The 20,258-nt window shown below is 40.9% G+C and overlaps 1 protein-coding gene across 7 annotated transcripts in view; it reads right to left on the bottom strand.

The window, feature by feature from the left end:
* Positions 1 to 20,258, bottom strand: part of LOC106608688 (neurexin-2) — a 1,106,898-nt gene that overhangs the window by 457,827 nt on the left and 628,813 nt on the right. For all 7 annotated transcript variants that reach the window (XM_045721575.1, XM_045721576.1, XM_045721574.1 and 4 more), the window contains one exon: positions 6,802 to 6,975. In XM_045721575.1, the coding sequence (XP_045577531.1) occupies positions 6,802 to 6,975 (174 nt within the window). The remainder of the gene's footprint in view (positions 1 to 6,801; positions 6,976 to 20,258) is intronic.

Below are 20,258 nucleotides of genomic sequence, written 5' to 3'. Positions count from 1 at the left end.
CTGCTGCTACTCTCTGTTTATCTTACATGCATAGTCACTTTAACTATACATTTATGTACATACTACTTCAATTAGCCCGACTAACCGGTGCCCCCGCACATTGGCTACCCGGACTATCTGCATTGTGTCCCGCCACCCACCACCCGCCAACCCCTTTTTTACGCTACTGCTACTCTCTGTTTATCATAAACGCATAGTCACCTTAACCATACCTACATGTACAGTACATACTACCTCAATCAGCCCGACTAACCGGTGCCTGTATATAGCCTCGCTACTGTTCTTTTTTTAACTTTACTTATCTATTGTTCACCTAATATCTTTTTTTTACTTAAAAATTGCACTGTTGGTTAAAGCCTGTAAGTAAGCATTTCACTGTAAAGTCTACACCTGTTGTATTCGTCGCACATGACAAATAAACTTTGATTTGATTTGAAGGTGTCAATATATACATCTATACTGCTTTTTGTCAATGTGGGCAAACTGTAATCCTCTGTAGTGTACTCAAAGGGGAACAGGTTCAATACATGTAATGTATGTCACTCTGGAAAAGAGCGTCTGATACTAAAACGTCAACTGTAATTACATAAAGACCTTTTTATGTCAATATGAGAATAGAGGGGACTAACTGTAATCATATCCATAACACGGGTTATTTGGTCCATACTGATTTAATCAAGGTTGGTCAAAAAGTCTTAAAGCTGAATTTAATATTTATTCTGTATTTAAACCTGAATTCCAGTCATTTAACTGGGAGTCATATTAGTTGATTTTAATGTTGAAAGAGTGGGGAAGGTTTGGGTCGAACCGAGTTGAAAGAGAAAGGGGACTTACTTAACAATGACATGGATGGCTGTGCTCATTAAAATTCTCCAATTAGAAAAAGCAACTATTGTAATTTCTCAGCGGAGTTCCGAGCACATTAGAGTGATAAGTGAATTGAATGTTAGCCAGGAGGTATTCAAAACAACTGTGCCTCTGTTATTAAACCCATTAATACCTGCTGATGCTTCAGATTACCAATGACCCATAGAAAACCATAGCTGGATAATTAACAGGTAGACCTTCCATGTCACTTGCATTTGGTATGTGATTTAAAAAAAACAAGTAATGAAAGCTTAATTTATTATTCAAAAGGCAAATATGTTTTTAATTAAATCATAAACCAGACTTAGATTATACTTTTTTGGTTCAATGGCCGGTGCTCTAAAAATAAGTTATTTAAGATGATCAATTAAAAGAAGCTTAATATTGTTGACAGAAAAGTGACAGACAATTTAGGGAGAACTAACTTATTATAAAATCAATTATTCAAATACACTTACAAAGCATGCACAGTAATTTATTTCAAAAGATAAACAAAACATGTTACTATTTACACGTTTTAGGAGCAGACCAATTAAACCAAAACTTTGAAATTCATAAGAGCACCAGTTATTTCCTCAATGTTATTCCAAAATGGCCACTTTAAATAAGATGTCGTCATTTTATCACTTCATATTTTAATTGCCCTCTGCTTTGATTACTCCATCAATCAGATCTTAATACAAGAACCCTAGAGTCTCTAATGAAACATTTTGCTAGAATTATTATTGAAGTCAATCACAATATTATCACAGTGTTACACACTATTGATCAGCTGCTGCAACAACAACAACCATGGTGTATAGTTTAGAATTTAGTTTAGAATCTTTTGAGTAAGAAGTTGTAAACTTGTCATTGAGATGCCTTGTATTTGGTGTGAGATTCTCCCATTCTTCTCTGCAGATCCTCTCAAGCTCTGAGCTCAGGATCATCTGGTTTCCATTGATCATCATTGAGATGTTTCTACAACCTGATTGGAGTCCACCTGTGGTAAATTCAATTGATAGGACATGATTTGGAAAGGCACACACCTGTCTATATAAGGTCCCACAGTTGGCAGTGCATGTCAGAGCAAAAACCAATCCATGAGGTTGAAGGAATTGTCCATAGACCTCCAAGAAAGGATTGTGTCAAGGCACAGATCTGGGGAAGGGTACCAGAGCGTCGCAGCACAGCTATTATCAGGTCTCTCCAGAGATGTTCGATCGGATTCAAGTCCGGGCTCTGGCTGGGTCACTCAAAGCCCTTCTCCCCCGATTGCTCAGTTCGTCCGGGCAGCCAGCTCTAGGAAGAGTCTTGGTGGTTCCAAACTTCTTCCATTGAAGAAGGATGCAGGCCACTGTGTTCTTGGGGACCTTCAATGCTGCAGAAATTTTTTGGTACCCTTCCCCAGATCTGTGCCTCGACACAATCCTTTCTTAGAGGTCTATGGACAATTCCTTCAACCTCATGGATTGGTTTTTCCTCTGACATCTGTGGGACCGTATATAGACAGGTGTGTGCCTTTCCAAATCATGTCCTATCAATTGAATTTACTACAGGTGGACTCCAATCAGGTTGTAGAAACATCTCAATGATGATCAATGAAAACCAGATGATCCTGAGCTCAAATTCGAGTCTCATAGCAAAGGGTCTGAATACTTATGTAAATAAGGTATTCCTGTGATAACCTGTTTTAGCATTGTCATTATGGGGTATCCTGTGTAGATGGATGAGGAACATTTTTTATTTACTACATTTTTTAATAAGGCTGGAACATAACAAATGTGGAAAAATTCAAGGGGTCTGAATACTTTCCGAATGCACTGTACGGACAAACGTTTCTGGACACCCCTTCAAATTCATGGATTAGGCAATTTCAGCCACACCCGTTGCTGACAGGTAAATAAAATTGAGCACACAGCCATGCAATCTCTACAGACAAACATTGGCAGTAGAAAAACCTCACTGAAGAGCTCAGTGACTTTGAACGTGGCACCGTCATAGGATGCTACCTTTCCAACAAGTCAGTTTGTCAAACTTCTTCCCTGCTAGAGCTGCCCTGATCAACTGTAAGGGCTGTTATTTTGAAATGGAAATGTTTAGAAGAAACAATGGCTCAGACGCAAAGTGGTAGGCCACATAAGCTCACAGAACGGGACCGCCGAGTGCTAAAAATCGCCTGTCCTCGTTTGCAACACTCACTACCACGTTCCAAACTGCCTCTGGAAGGTCAGCACAGGAACTGTTGGTTGGTAGCTTCATGAAATGTGTTTCCATGGCCGAGCAGCCGCACACAAGCCTAAGATCATCATTCAATGTTAAGTGTCGGCTGGAGTGGTGTAAAGCTCGCCGCCATTGGACTCTGGAGCAGTGGAAATGCGTTCTCTGGAGTGATCCCACTTTACCATCTGGCAGTCTGACAAATGAATCTGAGTTTGTCGGATGCCAGGAGAACGTTACCTGCCCCAGTACATAATGCCAACTGTAAGGCCCCTTAGTTTCAGTGAAGGGAAATCTTAGCGCTAAAACATACAATGACATTCTAGACAATTCTGTGCTTCCAACATTGTGACAACAGTTTGGAGAAGGCCCTTTCCTGTTTCAGCATGACAATGCCCTCATGCAAAAAGCAAGGTCCACACAGAAATGGTTTGTCGAGATTGGTGTGGAAGAACTTGACTGGCCTCAACCCCTTTCAAACACCTTAGGGATGAATTGGAACGCCGACTGTGAGCCAGGCCTAATTGCCCAACATCAGTGCCCGACCTCACTAATGCTCTTGTGGCTGAATGGAAGCAAGTACCCAAAGCAATGTTCCAACATCTAGTAGGAAGCCTTCCCAGAAGAGTGGAAGGTGTTATAGCAGCAAAGAGGGGGCCAACTCCATATTAATGCCCATGATTTTGGAATGAGATGTTCGACGTCCACATACTTTTGGTCATGTAGTGTACCCCCTTCTGTTAAAAGCTGTAGCTCTGTTTTATTAAAGGAGCTAGATGACTGAGCAGCATATTAGCTGCTAGGGCAATAACAATCTTGTTGTGTAACCCACCTTAACACTGACATGACTACTGTACCTGGAGCTAACAGCTGGAGAGAGAATGAGACATCTGGGTACCCCCAACTCCCCTTTCTTCCACTTCCACATTCTCCCTCCCTCCCTCCCTCCCTCCCTCCCTCCCTCCCTCCCTCCCTCCCTCCCTCCCTCCCTCCCTCCCTCCCTCCCTCCCTCCCTCCCTCCCTCCCTGTCTCTTTCCGTTTCCCTCTGTCTCCATGCCTCTCCATTTCTCCCTCCCTCCTCTCTCCCTTCCTCCCTCCTCCCTCCCTTTTGCCCTCCATCTCTTCCACCTCTGTCTGCCTCCCAAATCCCAGATGTGAGTCAGCAACTCAGCATAGTTAGGAACACAGAGTGAAGAGTCGTTCTGCCATAGACTGCAGCTCTCTGCTCCCGCTGTTGTAGGAAGGGATCAGTGAAGTCAGGCAGCTACAGGAGAACAAGTTACCCCTGCCGACATACAGCTCAGAGGGGCTGACTACTGTTAGAATGTACATGACATACAGTATAGTCCAGTTGGGGATCTGTGTGTGCTTTTTCCAACTCCTTTGAAATGTGTTGTCTTATTGTCGTGCCATAGCCCTAGATGTTTGCCATGACAATGGAAGAACAACCCAGTCTGCCACAAGGCTTCACTATGAGTAGTAATTTTCATTGGCTTCTATTAGATTTCAACTTTCTATTGATTTTTAATACCAGGCTCTGGGAGTGTTTCCGTTAGAAGAGTAGTTGATGATGCTATGGAACATATCGTTACCTCCAGTGGGGAAAAGTACTTAAGGAAAAATATCTTTAAGCAGTACTTTTAGGATATCTGTACTTTATTTTACTATTTATATTTTGAAAACTTTTACTTTTACTTTGTTACGTTCCTAAAGCAAATAATATACTTTTTACTCCATACATTTTCCTTGACACCCAAAACTATTTGTTACATTTTGAATGCTTAGCAGGACAGGAACATGGTCCAATTCACACACTTACTAAGGGAACATCCCTGGTCATCCCTAATGCCTCTGATCTACTGGAATCACTAAACACAAATGATTAGTTTGTAAATGATGTCTGAGTGTTGGAGTGTGCCCCTGGCTATCCGTCAATTAAAAAAACAAGAAAACTGTGGCGTCTGGTTTGCTTAATTTAAGGATTTTGAAATTATTTATACTTTAACTTTTGATACTTAACTATATTTTAGCAATTCCATTTACTTTGGATACTTAAGTATACTGTATTTAAAAAAACGAATACTTTTCGATTTTTACTCAGGTAGTATTTTACTGAGTGACTTTCATATTTACTTGAATCATTTTCTATTAAGGTATTTACTTTTACTCAAGTATGACAATTAGGTACTTTTTCAATCACTGATTACCTCTTTCTACCAGCCATTTGAGAATTCAGGGGAGTAGATGTGATAGCCTAATGCAATTTTTGATCTCTGTTAAGAAGGACGTAATTGCACCGTATAACTTTAGGCAGGTAATAAGCCAGGCTGGCTGTCAGAGGTGGCTGTGTTTGCATTTAGACACCAAGCGGTGTCGGGACCTCTGGGAAATCAGTGGAGCTCTCTTGACGCCACACGCCACAGACAGTATGAACACCGCTACCGTTACAGCCTGCAGGAGTCACAAACACAATTAACTAGCCACCAGAGAGCCGCCAAAACACTGGTGACGTCACCCGGTCCAGCGTCCCGCTGCCAAAAAGCTGAGCCCCTTCCAAACGGAGGATTGATGAGTCTATGCTACAGTGAGCGCTGCAGGGTGGTTAAGATTAGCTGCCGACAATAACATTAGAGGCAGAGATACCTCCCGTAGGTTTTATGGTGCAATAGACTGGATATACAGTGGAGAGGAGACTGTAAAGAATGCTCTGGGCACCGAGTCTTAGGGTGGGGTCTAACTGTGTATTCTGGCTATTACTGCCGAAGAAGGAGCTATGAGTTACTGCAGGAGTCCAACTTCAGAAGCTCCTGTATATGATAAGACTGGGAAGTAAACAGATGGGATGTTAAAGACTGATGAGGCTGCCTGGGTGAATGCCAAGTGTGTGTGTGTGTGTGTGTGTGTGTGTGTGTGTGTGTGTGTGTGTGTGTGTGTGTGTGTGTGTGTGTGTGTGTGTGTGTGTGTGTGTGCACCCATTATCTTAGCAGGGGTATAAAGGGAAAGGGAAAGGAGGATACCTAGTAAAGATCGTGGGCATGGAGGTCGGAGAATTTGGACTTTTTCAAACACCTGCAATCTAGAGCCATAATCATCATGCATAATTTGATGTAAAAACAAATGTCTATTTTTCTGCGTAGGTTATCTAAGCATACCTCCTTATCTGTTCATTTGTCATTTTAATGAGAGTGTCATTCTGAATATACTGCACTAACACACCGAGAATATTACATCCACATTACAACACCGTACATGGGATCGTAACACACATCATCAATACAGGCACATATCATGGCATCAAAATGTATACACAAATATCATGATATTATCACAAAGTGCCAGATTACACTAACACCAAGTATTTTTCTACATATCTAAACATACTTCTTGAGTCGTCTGTATCCTCCTGATTGATGGTTCTTTTTTTAAAGAAACTAAAATGCTTCTCTGCATCTCTGCTAAAGTCTGGGTAAAAGATTGATAGGAATGTGAGTCTTATTCAGTACATTTAGTTATTGTTTGCTTTTCTAAAGTTTTCTACCAACCTTGGCAGCAGGCATGCCAGCTAAGAAAGTTAGACAAGCTACTCTAACATGATTAATACGCTGAAATGGCTTGGTAGCTAGTAATGAGGTCGAGAGATTGGGAACCTCTCTAGCTGGCTGGCTAAAGCCAACGTGAGGGGGGTATGTGCCCTTGTGCACCCTATGACACCTCTGTGTGCGAGCATTAACTCACCGTCGCAGCCTCGCTCCACCTGGCCCATCCTGTGGAGGGCGTCTGCGATCAGGTCTGGTAGTTTCCCGTTGAGGTCCACTGAGGCCAGGCAGCCCTGGTACCCGTCCCGGGATGCGATCAGCTTGGGCAAACTGTTGTACATGCTCTTCCCCACGCCACCGATGTACAGCTCCCCTGGAGTGGACAACAACCAAACAGCAATATTAAAAAAGCTGTCCAGCATTAATTCACACTTGCATTGCAGAATCTCCAGGGTGGGATTTCTCAGGATGATGACAAGAACCATATATAACATGGCAAGTCTTACTGTATGTGTGGTCTTCCATCACATGTCTTACTGTATGTGTGGTCTTCCATCACAAGTCTTACAATATGTGTGGTCTTCCATCACAAGTCTTTCAATATGTGTGGTCTTCCATCACAAGTCTTACTATATGTGTGGTCTTACATCACAAGTCTTACTATATGTGTGGTCTTCCATCACAAGTCTTACTATATGTGTGGTCTTCCATCACAAGTCTTACAATATGTGTGGTCTTCCATCACAAGTCTTACTATATGTGTGGTCTTCCATTAGAGGTCGACCGATTAATCGGAATGGCCGATTAATTAGGTCCGATTTCAAGTTTTCATAACAATCGGTAATCGGTATTTTTGGCCACCGATTTGCCCAATTATTATTATTATTTTTTTTTACACCTTCATTTAACTAGGCAAGTCAGATTAAGAACACATTCTTATTTTCAATGACGGCCTAGGAACGGGGGTTAACTGCCTTGTTCAGGGGGGATTCGGGATTCGTTTTTGCAACCTTCCGGTTACTAGTCCAACGCTCTAACCACCTGCCTTACATTGCACTTCACGAGGAGCCTGTTACGCGAGGGCAGCAAGAAGCCAAGGTAAGTTGCTAGCTAGCATTACACTTATCTTATAAAAAACTATCAATCTTAACATAATCACTAGTTAACTACACATGGTTGATGATATTACTAGTTTATCTAACGTGTCCTGCATTGTATATAATCGATGCGGTGCCTGTTAATTTATCATTGAATCATAGCCTACTTCGCCAAACAGGTGATGATTTAACAAGCGCATTTGCGAAAAAAGCACTGTCGTTGCACCAATGTACCTAACCATAAACATCAATGCCTTTCTTTAAACTCAATAAACAAGTATATATTTTTAAACCTGCATATTTAGTTAATATTGCCTGCTAACATGAAATTATGTCACATCTCTAGCGTTCGTTGCACGCAGAGTCAGGGTATATGCAACAGTTTGGGCCGCCTCGCTCGTTGCGAACTAATTTGCCAGAATTTTACGTAATTATGACGTAACATTGAAGGTTGGGCAATGTAACAGGAATATTTAGACTTAGGGATGCCACCCGTTAGATAAAATACGGAACGGTTCCGTATTTCACTGACAGGAAAAACGTTTTGTTTTCGAGATGATAGTTTCCGGATTCGACCATATTAATGACCTAAGGCTCGTATTTCTGTGTGTTATTATGTTATAATTAAGTCTATGATTTGATAGAGCAGTCTGACTGAGCAATGGTAGGCAGCAGCCGGCTCGTAAGCATTCATTCAAAACAGCACTTTCGTTCGTTTTGCCAGCAGCCCTTCACGATGCATTGCGAAGTTTATGACTTCAAGCCTATCAACTCCCAAGATGAGGCTGGTGTAACCGATGTGAAATGGCTAGCTAGTTAGCCGGGTGCGCGCTAATAGCGTTTCAAACGTCACTCGCTCTGAGACTTGGAGTGGTTGTTCCCCTTGCTCTGCATGGGTAAAGCTGCTTCGAGAGTGGCTGTTGTCGATGTGTTCCTGGTTCAAGCCCAGGTAGGAGCGAGGAGAGGGACGGAAGCTATACTGTTGCACTGGCAATACTAAAGTGCCTATAAGAACATCCAATAGTCAAAGGTATATGAAATACAAATCGTATAGAGAGAAATAGTCCTATATTTCCTATAATAACTACAACCTAAAACTTCTTACCTGGGAATATTGAAGACTCATGTTAAAAGGAACCACCAGCTTTCATATGTATTCATGTTCTGAGCAAGGAAATTAAACGTTAGCTTTTTTACATGGCACATATTGCACTTTTACTTTCTTCTCCAACACTTTGTTTTTGCATTATTTAAACCAAATTTAACATGTTTCATTATTTATTTGAGGCTAAATTGATTTTATTGATGTATTATATTAAGTTAAAATAAGTGTTCATTCAGTATTGTTGTAATTGTCATTATTACAAATAAAAAATAAAAATAAAAAAATCGGCCGATTAATCGGTGTCGGCTTTTGTTTGGCCCTCCAATAATCGGTATTGGCGTTGAAAAATCATAATCGGTCGACCTCTATCTTCCATCACAAGTCTTACAATATGTGTGGTCTTCCATCAGAAGTCAAGTTCAAGATTCAGGGTCATTTTACAGGTGAATGTTACTGGCCTGAAGGAAGAAATTATCAGCCCAATAATAAAACTCACAGAGAGAGTTTGCACTTGCAAAAACTGTCATGTTATTGCATCTGATTCTTGAGTGTTTCATGTGCTGGCAGCTGGCTGAAAAAGTAGGCTATACTTAAGCAATAAGGCACGAGGGGGTGTGGAATATGGCCAATATACCACAGCTAAGGGCTGTGTCCAGGCACTCCGAGATGCGTAGTGCAAAAGAACAGCCCTTAGCCGTGGTATTTTGGCCATATGCCACAAACCCCCGAGGTGCCTTATTGCTATTATGAACTGGTAGCCAATGTAATTACCCGGTCTGATATACCACAGCTATCAGCCAATCAGCATTCAGGGCTTGAACCACCCAGTTTATAATTGACTATAGAACTGAAAAAATGTAATGGGCATTTGAAGCCTAATTGACTATGTAGAAACCACAATGAAAAACATAATGTAAATCTCAACAATGTTGTTGTTGGCTCAATATTTCAAATAGAATGTGAATCCTGCACTGAAGCTAACAAAAACGTGTAGGCTGGTAGCATTGCATCAAACAGAGTCAGCACATGAAGACGGCCTCATGAAGGTGAAATTCACACTGTTTTTGGTGACTGAATTTAAACCTGGGCTTCTGCCTAACTGAAATACCAACTAATTAGAATAAAATAATTTATGCTTCAACCATAATTAGAATCGAACACTATTTTCCTAACCACCCAACCATATTATTTATTTTCTGTCTTTGGTGTTGTATTGTGATATTTCACTGACAACAATCAGGTTGAAGGAGAGCAGCGCACGCCGAATCACTTCCCACCTACGAGAAAAAGGTGCTATCTAGAAACGAAAAGGATTCTTCAAACCCTTTGAAGAACCCCTTTTTTTCCAGGTAGAAACCTTTTGTGTTCCATTAAGACCCCTTTACACAGAGGGTTCTACATGGAACCCAAAAGAGGTTCTTCAAAGGGTCCTCCCTATGAGGACAACTGCAAAACACTTTTGAAAGTGTATTGGCCAATTTTTTCTTGCACGGATGGTAGGCTGGCTGAAACATACAGCGCCTGAAGAAAGTATTCATTCCCTTGACTTATTCATCATTTCGTTGTGTTACAGCCTTAATTCAAAATGGATTAAATGTATTTTTTTCTCACCAATCTTCACACAATACCCCATAATGACAAGGTGATACATTGTTGTTTTTTTTGCAAATGTATTGAAAATGAAATACAGAAATATCTAATTTACATAAGTATTCACACCCCTGAGTCCATACTTTGTAGAATCTTTCTGGGTAAGTCTCTAAGAGCTTCACAACTGGATTGTTCAACATTTGCCCGTTATTATTGAAGAAATTCTTCAAGCTCTGTCAAATTGGTTGTTGACCATTGTTAGATAACCATTTTCAGGTCTTTCCATAGATTTTAAAGTAGATTTTAAGTCAAAACTGTAACTTGGCCACTAAAGAACATTCAATGTGCTCTTTGTAAGCAACTCCAGTGTATATTTGTCCTTGTATTTTAGGTTATTGTTCTGCTGAAAGGTGAATTAGTTTCCCAGTGTCTGGTGGAAAGCAAACTGAACCAGGTTTTCCTCCAGGATTTTGCCTGTGCTTAGCTCCATTCTGTACATTTTTTTACTGTGAAAAACTCCCCAGTCCTTCACGATTACAAGCGTACCCATAACATGATGCAGCCACCACTATGCTTGAAAATATGGAGAGTGGTACTCAGTCATTTGTTAGTTTGGATTTGCCCCAAACATAACACTTCATATTCAGCACAAAAGTTAATTGCTTTGGCACATTTTTTGCAGTATTAATTTATTTCCTTTTTGCAAACAGGATGCATGTTTTGGAATATTTGTATTCTGTACAGGTTTCCCTCTTTTCACTCTGTCAATTAGGTTAGTCTTGTGGAGTAACTACAATGCTGTTGATCCATCCTCAGTTTTCTCCTTTCACAGCCATTAAACTTGGTGACTGTTAAATGTCAACATTGGCTTTATCGTGAAATCTCTGAGTTGTTTCCTTTCTCTCTGGCAACTGAGTTAGGAAGGACGCCTGTATCTTTGTAGTGACTGGGTGTATTGATACACCATCTAAAGTGTATTTAATGACTTGTGTTTAATAACATGCTGCCAAACATACCCTCGTAAAACTGACTATCCTACCGATCCTTGACTTCGGCGATGTCATTTACAAAATAACCTCCAACACTCTACTCAGCAAACTGGATGTAGTCTATCACAGTGCCATCCATTTTGTCACCAAAGCCCCATATACTACCCACCACTGCGACCTGTATGATCTTGCTGGCTGGCGCTCACTACATATTCATTGTGAAACCCACTGGCTACTGGCTCCAGGTCATCTATAAGTCTTTTCTAGGTAAAGTCCCACCTTATCTCAGCTCACGATCACCATAGCAACACCCACCCGTAGCACGCGCTCCAGCAGGTATATTTCACTGGTCATCCCAAAGCCAACACTTCTTTGGCCGCCTTTCCTTCCAGTTCTCTGCTGCCAATGACTGGAACGAATTGCATATATAACTGAAGCTGGAGTGTTATATCTCCCTCTCTAACTTTAAGCATCAGCTGTCAGAGCAGCTTACCGATCACTGTACCTGTAACATAGCCAATCTGTAAATAGCACACCCAACTACCTCATCCCCATATTGTTATTTATCCTCTTGCTCTTTTGCACCCCTGTATCTCTACTTGCACATCATCATCTGCACATCTATTTCTCCAGTGTTAATGCTAAATTGTAATTATTTCGCCTCTATGGCCTATTTATCGCCTTACATCCCTACTCTTCTACATTTGCACAGACTGTACATAGATTGTTCTATTGTGTTATTGACTGTACGTTTGTTTATGTGTAACTCAGTGTTTTTGTTTGTCACACCGCTTTGCTTTATCTTGGCCAGGTCGCAGTTGTAAATGAGAACTTGTTCTCAACTAGACTACCTGGTTCAATAAAGGTGAAATAAAAATAAAGAAAAAAACTTCACCATGCTCAAATTCAGTGTCTGCTTTTTTTATATTTTACCCATCTACCAATAGGTGCCCTTCTTTGCATGGCACTGGAAAACCTCCCTTGTTTTTGTGGTTGAATCTGTGTTTGAAATTCACTGTTCAACTGAGGGACCTTACAGATAATTGTATTTGTGGGGTACAGAGATGAGGTATTCATTCGAAATCATGTTAAACACTATTATTGCACACAGGTTGAGTGCATAAAACGTATTACGTGACTTGTTAAGCACATTTTTACACCATAACTCATTTAGGCATACCATAACAAAGGGGTTGAATACTAATTGATTCAAGACATTTTAGCTTTTCATTTTTTATTAATTTGTACATATTTTGAAAAACATTATTCCACTTTGACATTATGGGGTATTGTGCGTAGACCAGTGACAACAAAATCTCAATTTAATACATTTTCAATTCAGTCTGTAACACAACCAAATGTGGAAAAAGTTTGCGATGTGAATACTTTCTGAAAGCACTGTAAATACAAATAATTTGTATGTTGCAAATTGACCACAAGAAGTCCAAACATACTTAATATTTTACTAAAACTGAATCATTTCAAACCTTGCTTATATTTGTATACCATCACGTGTCTATGTTAGTGACTCTCTATTAGGCTAAACATGAGAATACTTTGGAACAGATTTCCAAAATTAAAATCACTTTCCTGGTGTTTTTACTGTCTTTTATGTCCAACAATCTATTGATGTGACTTGTTAAATCCACTTCAATCAGTGCGGATGAAGGGGGTGAGACAGGTTAAAGAAGGATTTCTTTAAGCCTTGAGATAATTGAGACATGGATTGTGTATGCGTGCCATTCAGAGGGGGAACGGGCAAGACAACGGAGTTAAGTGTCTTTGAACGGGGTATGGTTGTAGGTACCAGGAGCACTGGTTTGTGTCAAGAACTGCAACACTGCTGGGTGTTTCACGCTCAACAGTTTTCCATGTGTATCAAGAACGGTCCACCACCCAAACGACATCCAGCCAACTTGACACAACTGTGGGAAGCGTTGGAGTCAAAGTGGGCCAGCATCCCTGTGGAACACTTTCAACACCTTGTCGAGTCCATACCCTGACGAATTGAAGCTGTTCTGAGGGCAAAAGATGTTCCTCTTGTTTGGTATACTCAGCGTAATAAATATATATATATAATTTTTTTGCTCAGCGAACTTGGGGGGCTAAATAAACCACCCTGCCGGTTGGGAAACCTGCCCTACACAACATATGATAACAAAAAAAACATGTTTTGGGGCAGCAAAACGCCTAAGACAGCAGGTGTTTGCTCATATTTATTTAACATGCTGACATTTTTCAGCACGTTCCTACTGCTAGATTACAGACAGATATTATACCTAATCAAACATTTTGGAAGAAGCGTTGAAGTTACGGGAATATTTGGACTACCCGCTCACATGTGATGATAAAACAACGATTTTCCAGCACATTTCTAAATTATTTCTCTCTCTCTGTCTCATGTCTATCCAGTTTTGAGACTTGAGAAGTTGACATGCTGGCAGCCGCACTTGCTATTGGAGCAGACAGGACTGTCACATCCCAACAGCTGTTTATTCAGGTAGTCTGCCAGTAAACACTGGTTATCATAATGTATTGGAACAGAGGAGTGAAATTTCGAACCAGCTGTTAGTGGTATACTCCTGGGAACGAGTTCCATCCACCTTGATAAAATGCTCACGGTTATGGAATAAAGTGTAACATGTCTCCATAATTGATTCATGGCAGAGAGTTATAGGGAATGAGAGAATAGGGTATAGATTGGGATTGATATCTGAAGCAGACACAGAGCTGTGTTCATGTCCATATTCCTTTGTGAGCTCTTAAATTCACACAACACTGTCTTGGGAGAGGTGAGGGCTTTTTATGGACAAGCCAGAGATTGACAGTTATTGAAGATTGGCATTATTGAAGTTAACTGTATTTAATTGTACTATGTAAAGCAATAACCATTGTATTCGTTCCATAACTTTATTAATTGATCAACTTTTTGGTCCAATTATTTTTTTCAGTTTAAATGTATCATTATTCTGTGCTAGAGAGCTTTGATGTGACTGCCAAACTAAATGATGAAACATCTGTGCATCAACACTCCTTTGATGCAAGTGCAATAAGAATAAACAACTCTATTTAGCTCCTGGCATTTCTTATCATCAGCCTTTATCTAAACCAGGAAGTCCCATTGAAATGAAAAATTTATTGTGGTCTATATTTCCCAGGGAACCATTGGCTAAAAGGGCAACCCTTGCAAACAAAATGCAGTGCCACAGGCAGCCTTTGTGTTTATAATTTCAGCAAAACTCTGGAGAGTACATTCATAAAAGTGCCCCAAATATGAATCTTTGGCATGAGAGAAGAAATAAGCCCACTAGGTGAAAGAACTGTCAGAGTAATTGAATAAGTAAATGATGGTTCACAGTCATCTTCCTTAAACTAATGTGTGTTTGACACTTAATACGCCGCAGTCAAGGCTGTAAGGCATTTTAATCAATACTGTAGATTCATTAGCTGTAGAACGGAATGATGCCCTCAGATTTTAAGAGAAGCAAAATCACTTATCAAATATGAATTCTTATTGCTGGAGGTACTCCAAAAAGTGCACACAAAGCAGTTGTATAAAAGTTAGCAGTTAGCATTTTGAAGAGTCAGTGGGCTGGCTATAATGCATTCCATTGAGAAAAATAACCATTAAGTGTAGCAAATATGCCAAATAGCTGTTTTTGTCTTGTTTTGCAAGATTGAGCACAAACAAACACACACACTAGGACACACAAACACATTATTTGTCCCTTGGCTAAGTTCCAGTAGACCTGTGTGGGGTATTGTGGGTCCCGTTCCAGCTGCGTTCCTCCCTTGGTCCCTTCATTGGATTGATAATTGGTCTGTGGTAATTAGTGATCTCTCTCTTTCTCTTCCCCCTCTCTCCCTCTCTGTATCCCTTCGCGAGTGATAGTAAAATAACTTTTGATCATCAGATCGGCAGTTACTTACCCCAATTAGGGCATCTACTTTCAACTTCGACTCATCTGCCCTGGGCTCTCTGTAATTCCGATCCAATTTTCAGGCTACGCAAGAGGAAACGGCGGCGTTACAGAGGCCAGAGAGCGGGGATCCTGATGAGATTAAGGCAAAGGGAAAACCGACCACCTCTTCCCTCCATTCTACTGGCCATTTGATAATAAGATGGAGGACCTCCGATCGCAGATTTGCTACCAATGGGACTCTTGGAATAGCAAAATGTGTTGCTTTTCAGAAACATGGCTCTCGGACAAGACACCCCCACGCCTTCCAACTCAATGGATTCTCTCCATTCAAGTGGGCAGACAGGACAGTGGAGTCGGGGAAATCGGAGGGGGGGGTTGCCTCTTCAGCAACACCAACAACTGTGCTAATTCCAAAGCGGTTGAAGTGTCGACCCACTGTTCACCCGTCTTTGAATATCTGATGGTCAAATGCTGACCCTTCTAGTTTTCAGCTGTTATCGAGACTGCTGTATACTGTCCACCTCAGGACAATACAAATAACAAGCTTGAGCTTAACGAACAGTACAAGGCTATAAACAAGCAGGAAAACCTACAACCAGAAGCTGCCTTTCTGGTTGCCGGCAATTTAGATTTTTGCGTCACTAAGCTAAGTGATGTCCAACTTCCATCAACACCTCTCCAACGCCACTAGGGGCGATGAAGTCCTACACCACTGCTATTCTACCCACAAGCAAGCATACAAGACCCTCCCTCGCCTGCCATCCGGCAAATCAGATCATGACTCTGTACAAGCAGAAGCTGAAACAGGAAGTACCCGCGATTTGCTCTGTTGAGAAACGGTCACCAGAATCAGAGGTTATAATACAGGACTGCTTTGCTAGCGCTGATTGGAATATGTTTTGAGACCGCCGATAACATTGACGAGCTAACCTCCTCCTTCCCTGGCTTCATTAGAAAATGCAGACATTGTACCCACGGCGACGTTGTACCCACGGTGAGGGTTTGCTGCTTCCCCAATCGAAAGCTCTGGAATAACACAGAGGTTGGTGCTAAACTAAAGAACAGGGCTACCGCACACAGAGCTATCGTAGACAAGCCTGATGCTACGGCCAATGACAGGAATAAGTACAAGAAGGTACTATGACCTCCACGGAGTCATCAAACAAGCAAAGGGACAATAAAGGAACAAGGTGGAGTCCTATTACACAGCCTCCAACGCCAGCCGCATGTGTCAGAGGCTCCAGTCCATTACGGATTACAAAGGAAGAACCAGCCGTGATCTGCCCAACGTCTCCTCTCTACCAGACTAACTCAATAACAACAACAACACCGACCCAGGTGTGAGGGCCATCACCAGCCCAGAGGATTGGGTGATCTCGCTCTCCAAGGCCGCTGTGAGAATGGTCTTTAATCAGGTCAACACCCACAAGGCTGCGGGCCCCGACTGTATTTCAGAGCATGTTCTCAGAGCAGGCATATTCAAGGAAGTGTTCAACATCTCCTTGTCCCAGTCTGTAATCCCTACATGTTTTAAGATGACTACAATCATTCCTGTTCCTAAGAACTCTAAGGCTTCATGCCACAATGATTTCCACCCTGCAGCACTTCTGTAATCATGAAATGCTTTGAGAGGCTGGTTATGGCACACATTAACTCCACCATCCCAGACACCCTAGACCCAAGTCTACATGGAGCAGGTAGACAGCTTCAAGTTCCTCATGTCCAAATCACTAAAGACTTGAAATGGTCCAAACACACACGCACAGTCGTGAAGAAAGCGCGACAGTCCCTCTTCCCCCTCAGGAGGTTGAAAACGTTTGGCGTCGGCCCTCAAATCCTCAAAAGTTTCAACAGTGGTACCAATGAGAGCATATTGAGCATCACTGCTTGGTATGGCAATAGCACCACCCTCGATCGCATGGCGGTACAGAGGGTTGTGCGGACCCCAACAGGCTCACGAACAGCTTTCTATCCCCAAGCAATATGACTGATAAAAAGCTAACAAAATAGCTAACCAAATAGCTAACAAAAAGCTAACAAAAGAGCTAACAAAATATCTACAAGGAATATCTGAGTTAACCTTGTATCTTTATTGACCTTTATTTCAATTTTCTCTATATACACTAACAGAGGCCTACAGACTCACACACAGTGTCAATCCAACACACACACAAACACTCACTCCACAATTTGCATACTCACACAATATTTCCTGTATATAGTATGCTTACTTACTTTATTGTTTAGCTCATATTTCTTATCATATTTCTTGTGTGTTTTCTTCTAGTAATACATCACTGTTGATTATTGCATTGTTGGGTTTTAAGTTTGCAAGGAAGGCATGTCACTGTATTTGTGCATGTGACATTCCAACTAAAATATGTGCTCAATTTTGGGTCAACTGTGAGACACAGTGAGAATGTTCTATGCTGTATTCTTCTTCTAGAGTTAGAGAAGATAACAGAATGGTGGTCAGTGTTTTGGTTCATCTCCTCAGCCCAGACAGTGATGAATGTTATAGTGCGCAGGGTCTGAGTCCCAAATGGCACCCTATTTCATGTATAATGCACTACTTTTGACCAGGGCCCATAGTGCACTATAGAGGGAGTAGAGTGCCATTTGGGATGCATCTGGGCTCTAGGAGGTCATATCAACTTAAAAATCATATCAAATTGTATTCGTAAAGAACAGGTTTAACAGTGAAATGCTTATTTACGGGCCCTTCCCAACAATGAAAATAGAAAATAGAGAAATAATAGAAAAGTAAAACACTTAATAATAAGGGTAATAATAAATACACATTGAGTAACGATAACTTGGCTATATGCACAGGGTACCAGTACCGAGTTGATGCGCAGGGGTACGAGGTAATTGAGGTAGGTATGCACAGTACTAGTCAAAGGTTTGTTTTTCTTTATTTGTACTATTTTCTACATTGTAGAATAATAGCGAAGACTTCAAAACTATGACATAACACATATGGAATCATGTAGTAACCAAAAAAGTGTTAACTTCATTGAGTTAGGGGGCAGTATTTTCACGTCCGGATGAAAAGCATGCCCAAAGTAAACTGCCTGTTCCCAGGCCCAGAAGCTAGGATATGCATATAATTGGTAGATTTAGATAGAACACACTCTAAAGTTTCTAAAACTGTTTAAATGATGTCTGTGAGTATAACATAACTGATATGGCAGGTGAAACCCCGAGGACAAACCATCCCCCCCCCCAAACAATTCAGCTTACCACTGTTTTCAATGGCTAGAACTTTAATTATAAGTCCTCCCAAATTGCAGTTCCTAGGGCTTCCACTAAATGTCAACAGTCTTTAGAAAGAGTTTCAGACTGTTTTTAGAAAAATTACCCAGAAATTGTAGTTTTTCTAGGTGGCTCCCATTTTGGCTTTAGTGTTATCCAAGCGCGTGGAGGAAAGCGCATTCTTTGTTGTTTATCACAGGTAAAGACAACAACGATTCTCCGTCTTAAATTTGATTGTTTATTTGCGTATTAGGATACCTAAGGAATGATTATAAATGTTGTTTGACTTTTTTGGAAAAGTTTATTAATAACATTTGGGATTCATTTTGTATGCGTTTTGAAGGAGGGAAATTTAGTGGATTATTGACTGATGCGCGCCAGCTAAACTGAGTTTTTATGGATATAAAAAAGAACATTATCGAACAAAAGGACCATTTGTGATGTGAATAGGACCTATTTTGAGTGCCAACAGAAGAAGATCATCAAAGGTAAGGCATTTTTTATATCGCTATTTCTGACTTTCGTGTCGCAACCTGCCTGATTGAAAATGATTGTTATGCATTTGTGTGCTGGGTGCTGTCCTCAGATAATCGCATGGTATGCTTTCGCCGTAAAGCCTTTTTGAAATCTGACACCTTGGTTGGATTAACAAGAAGTTAAGCTTTATTTTGACATATTGCATGTGTATTTTCAAGATTGTTAAATATTTACAATTCCGTAGTTTGAATTTGGCACCCTGCACTTTCAATGGATGTTGGTCAGCGTCCCACCTATCCTAGAGAAGTTTTTAACCAAATCAGAATATTTTGTATATTTTTTTATTCAAAGTAGCCACCCTTTGCCTTGATGATAGCTTGGCATACTCACATATTTGTGGAATCTCTTTCCTTCTTAATTAACCTGTTGGGGCTAGGGGGCAGTATTTGCACAGCCGGATAAAAAACGTACCCGATTTAATCTGGTTACTACTCCTGCCCAGTAACTAGAATATGCATATAATTAGTAGATTTGGATGGAAAACACTCTAAAGTTCCGAAAACTGTTTGAATGGTGTTTGTGAGTATAACAGAACTCATATGGCAGGCCAAAACCTGAGAAGATTCCATGCAGGAAGTGGAAATCTGATTTGTGGAATCACCTTCAACACTTTGCCTATGAAACACACCGTGAGTTAGGATCCATTTAGCTTCCTAACTTCCTAAGGCTTCCACTAGATGTCAACAGTCTTTACAAAGTGGTTTGAGTCTTCTCCAGACACTGAGCGAACGAGAGGCCTGGAAAGTTGGTCATAGAGGGAGGGCCATTACTACTATGACGCGGGCGCCCGTGGGTACCCTTTCGTTCTGAAACGTTTAGTAAGACAATGCAATCGTCCGCCTTGAATATTATTGAAGCTCTGATTGAAAAAGGCCCTAAAGATTTATGTTATACAACGTTTGACATGTTTGAATGAACGTAAATATATATTTTTTGCACATTCGTGACGACAAGTCCCGCACGCTTCAGTACATTATGAGTAGCCTTCGGAACGCGCTAACAAGAAGGAGCTATTGGGACATAAATTATTAACTTTTTAGAACAAAACTACATTTGTTGTGGACCTGGGATTCCTGGAAGTGCCTTCTGATGAAGATAATCAAAGGTATGGGAATATTTACAATAGTATATTTGATTTTAGATGGTTCCAAGATGGCGCT

This window comes from Salmo salar, chromosome ssa07 (genome assembly GCF_905237065.1).
Source record: "Salmo salar chromosome ssa07, Ssal_v3.1, whole genome shotgun sequence".
NCBI lineage: Eukaryota > Metazoa > Chordata > Actinopteri > Salmoniformes > Salmonidae > Salmo > Salmo salar.
This window is presented reverse-complemented; position numbering and strand designations above follow the sequence as displayed.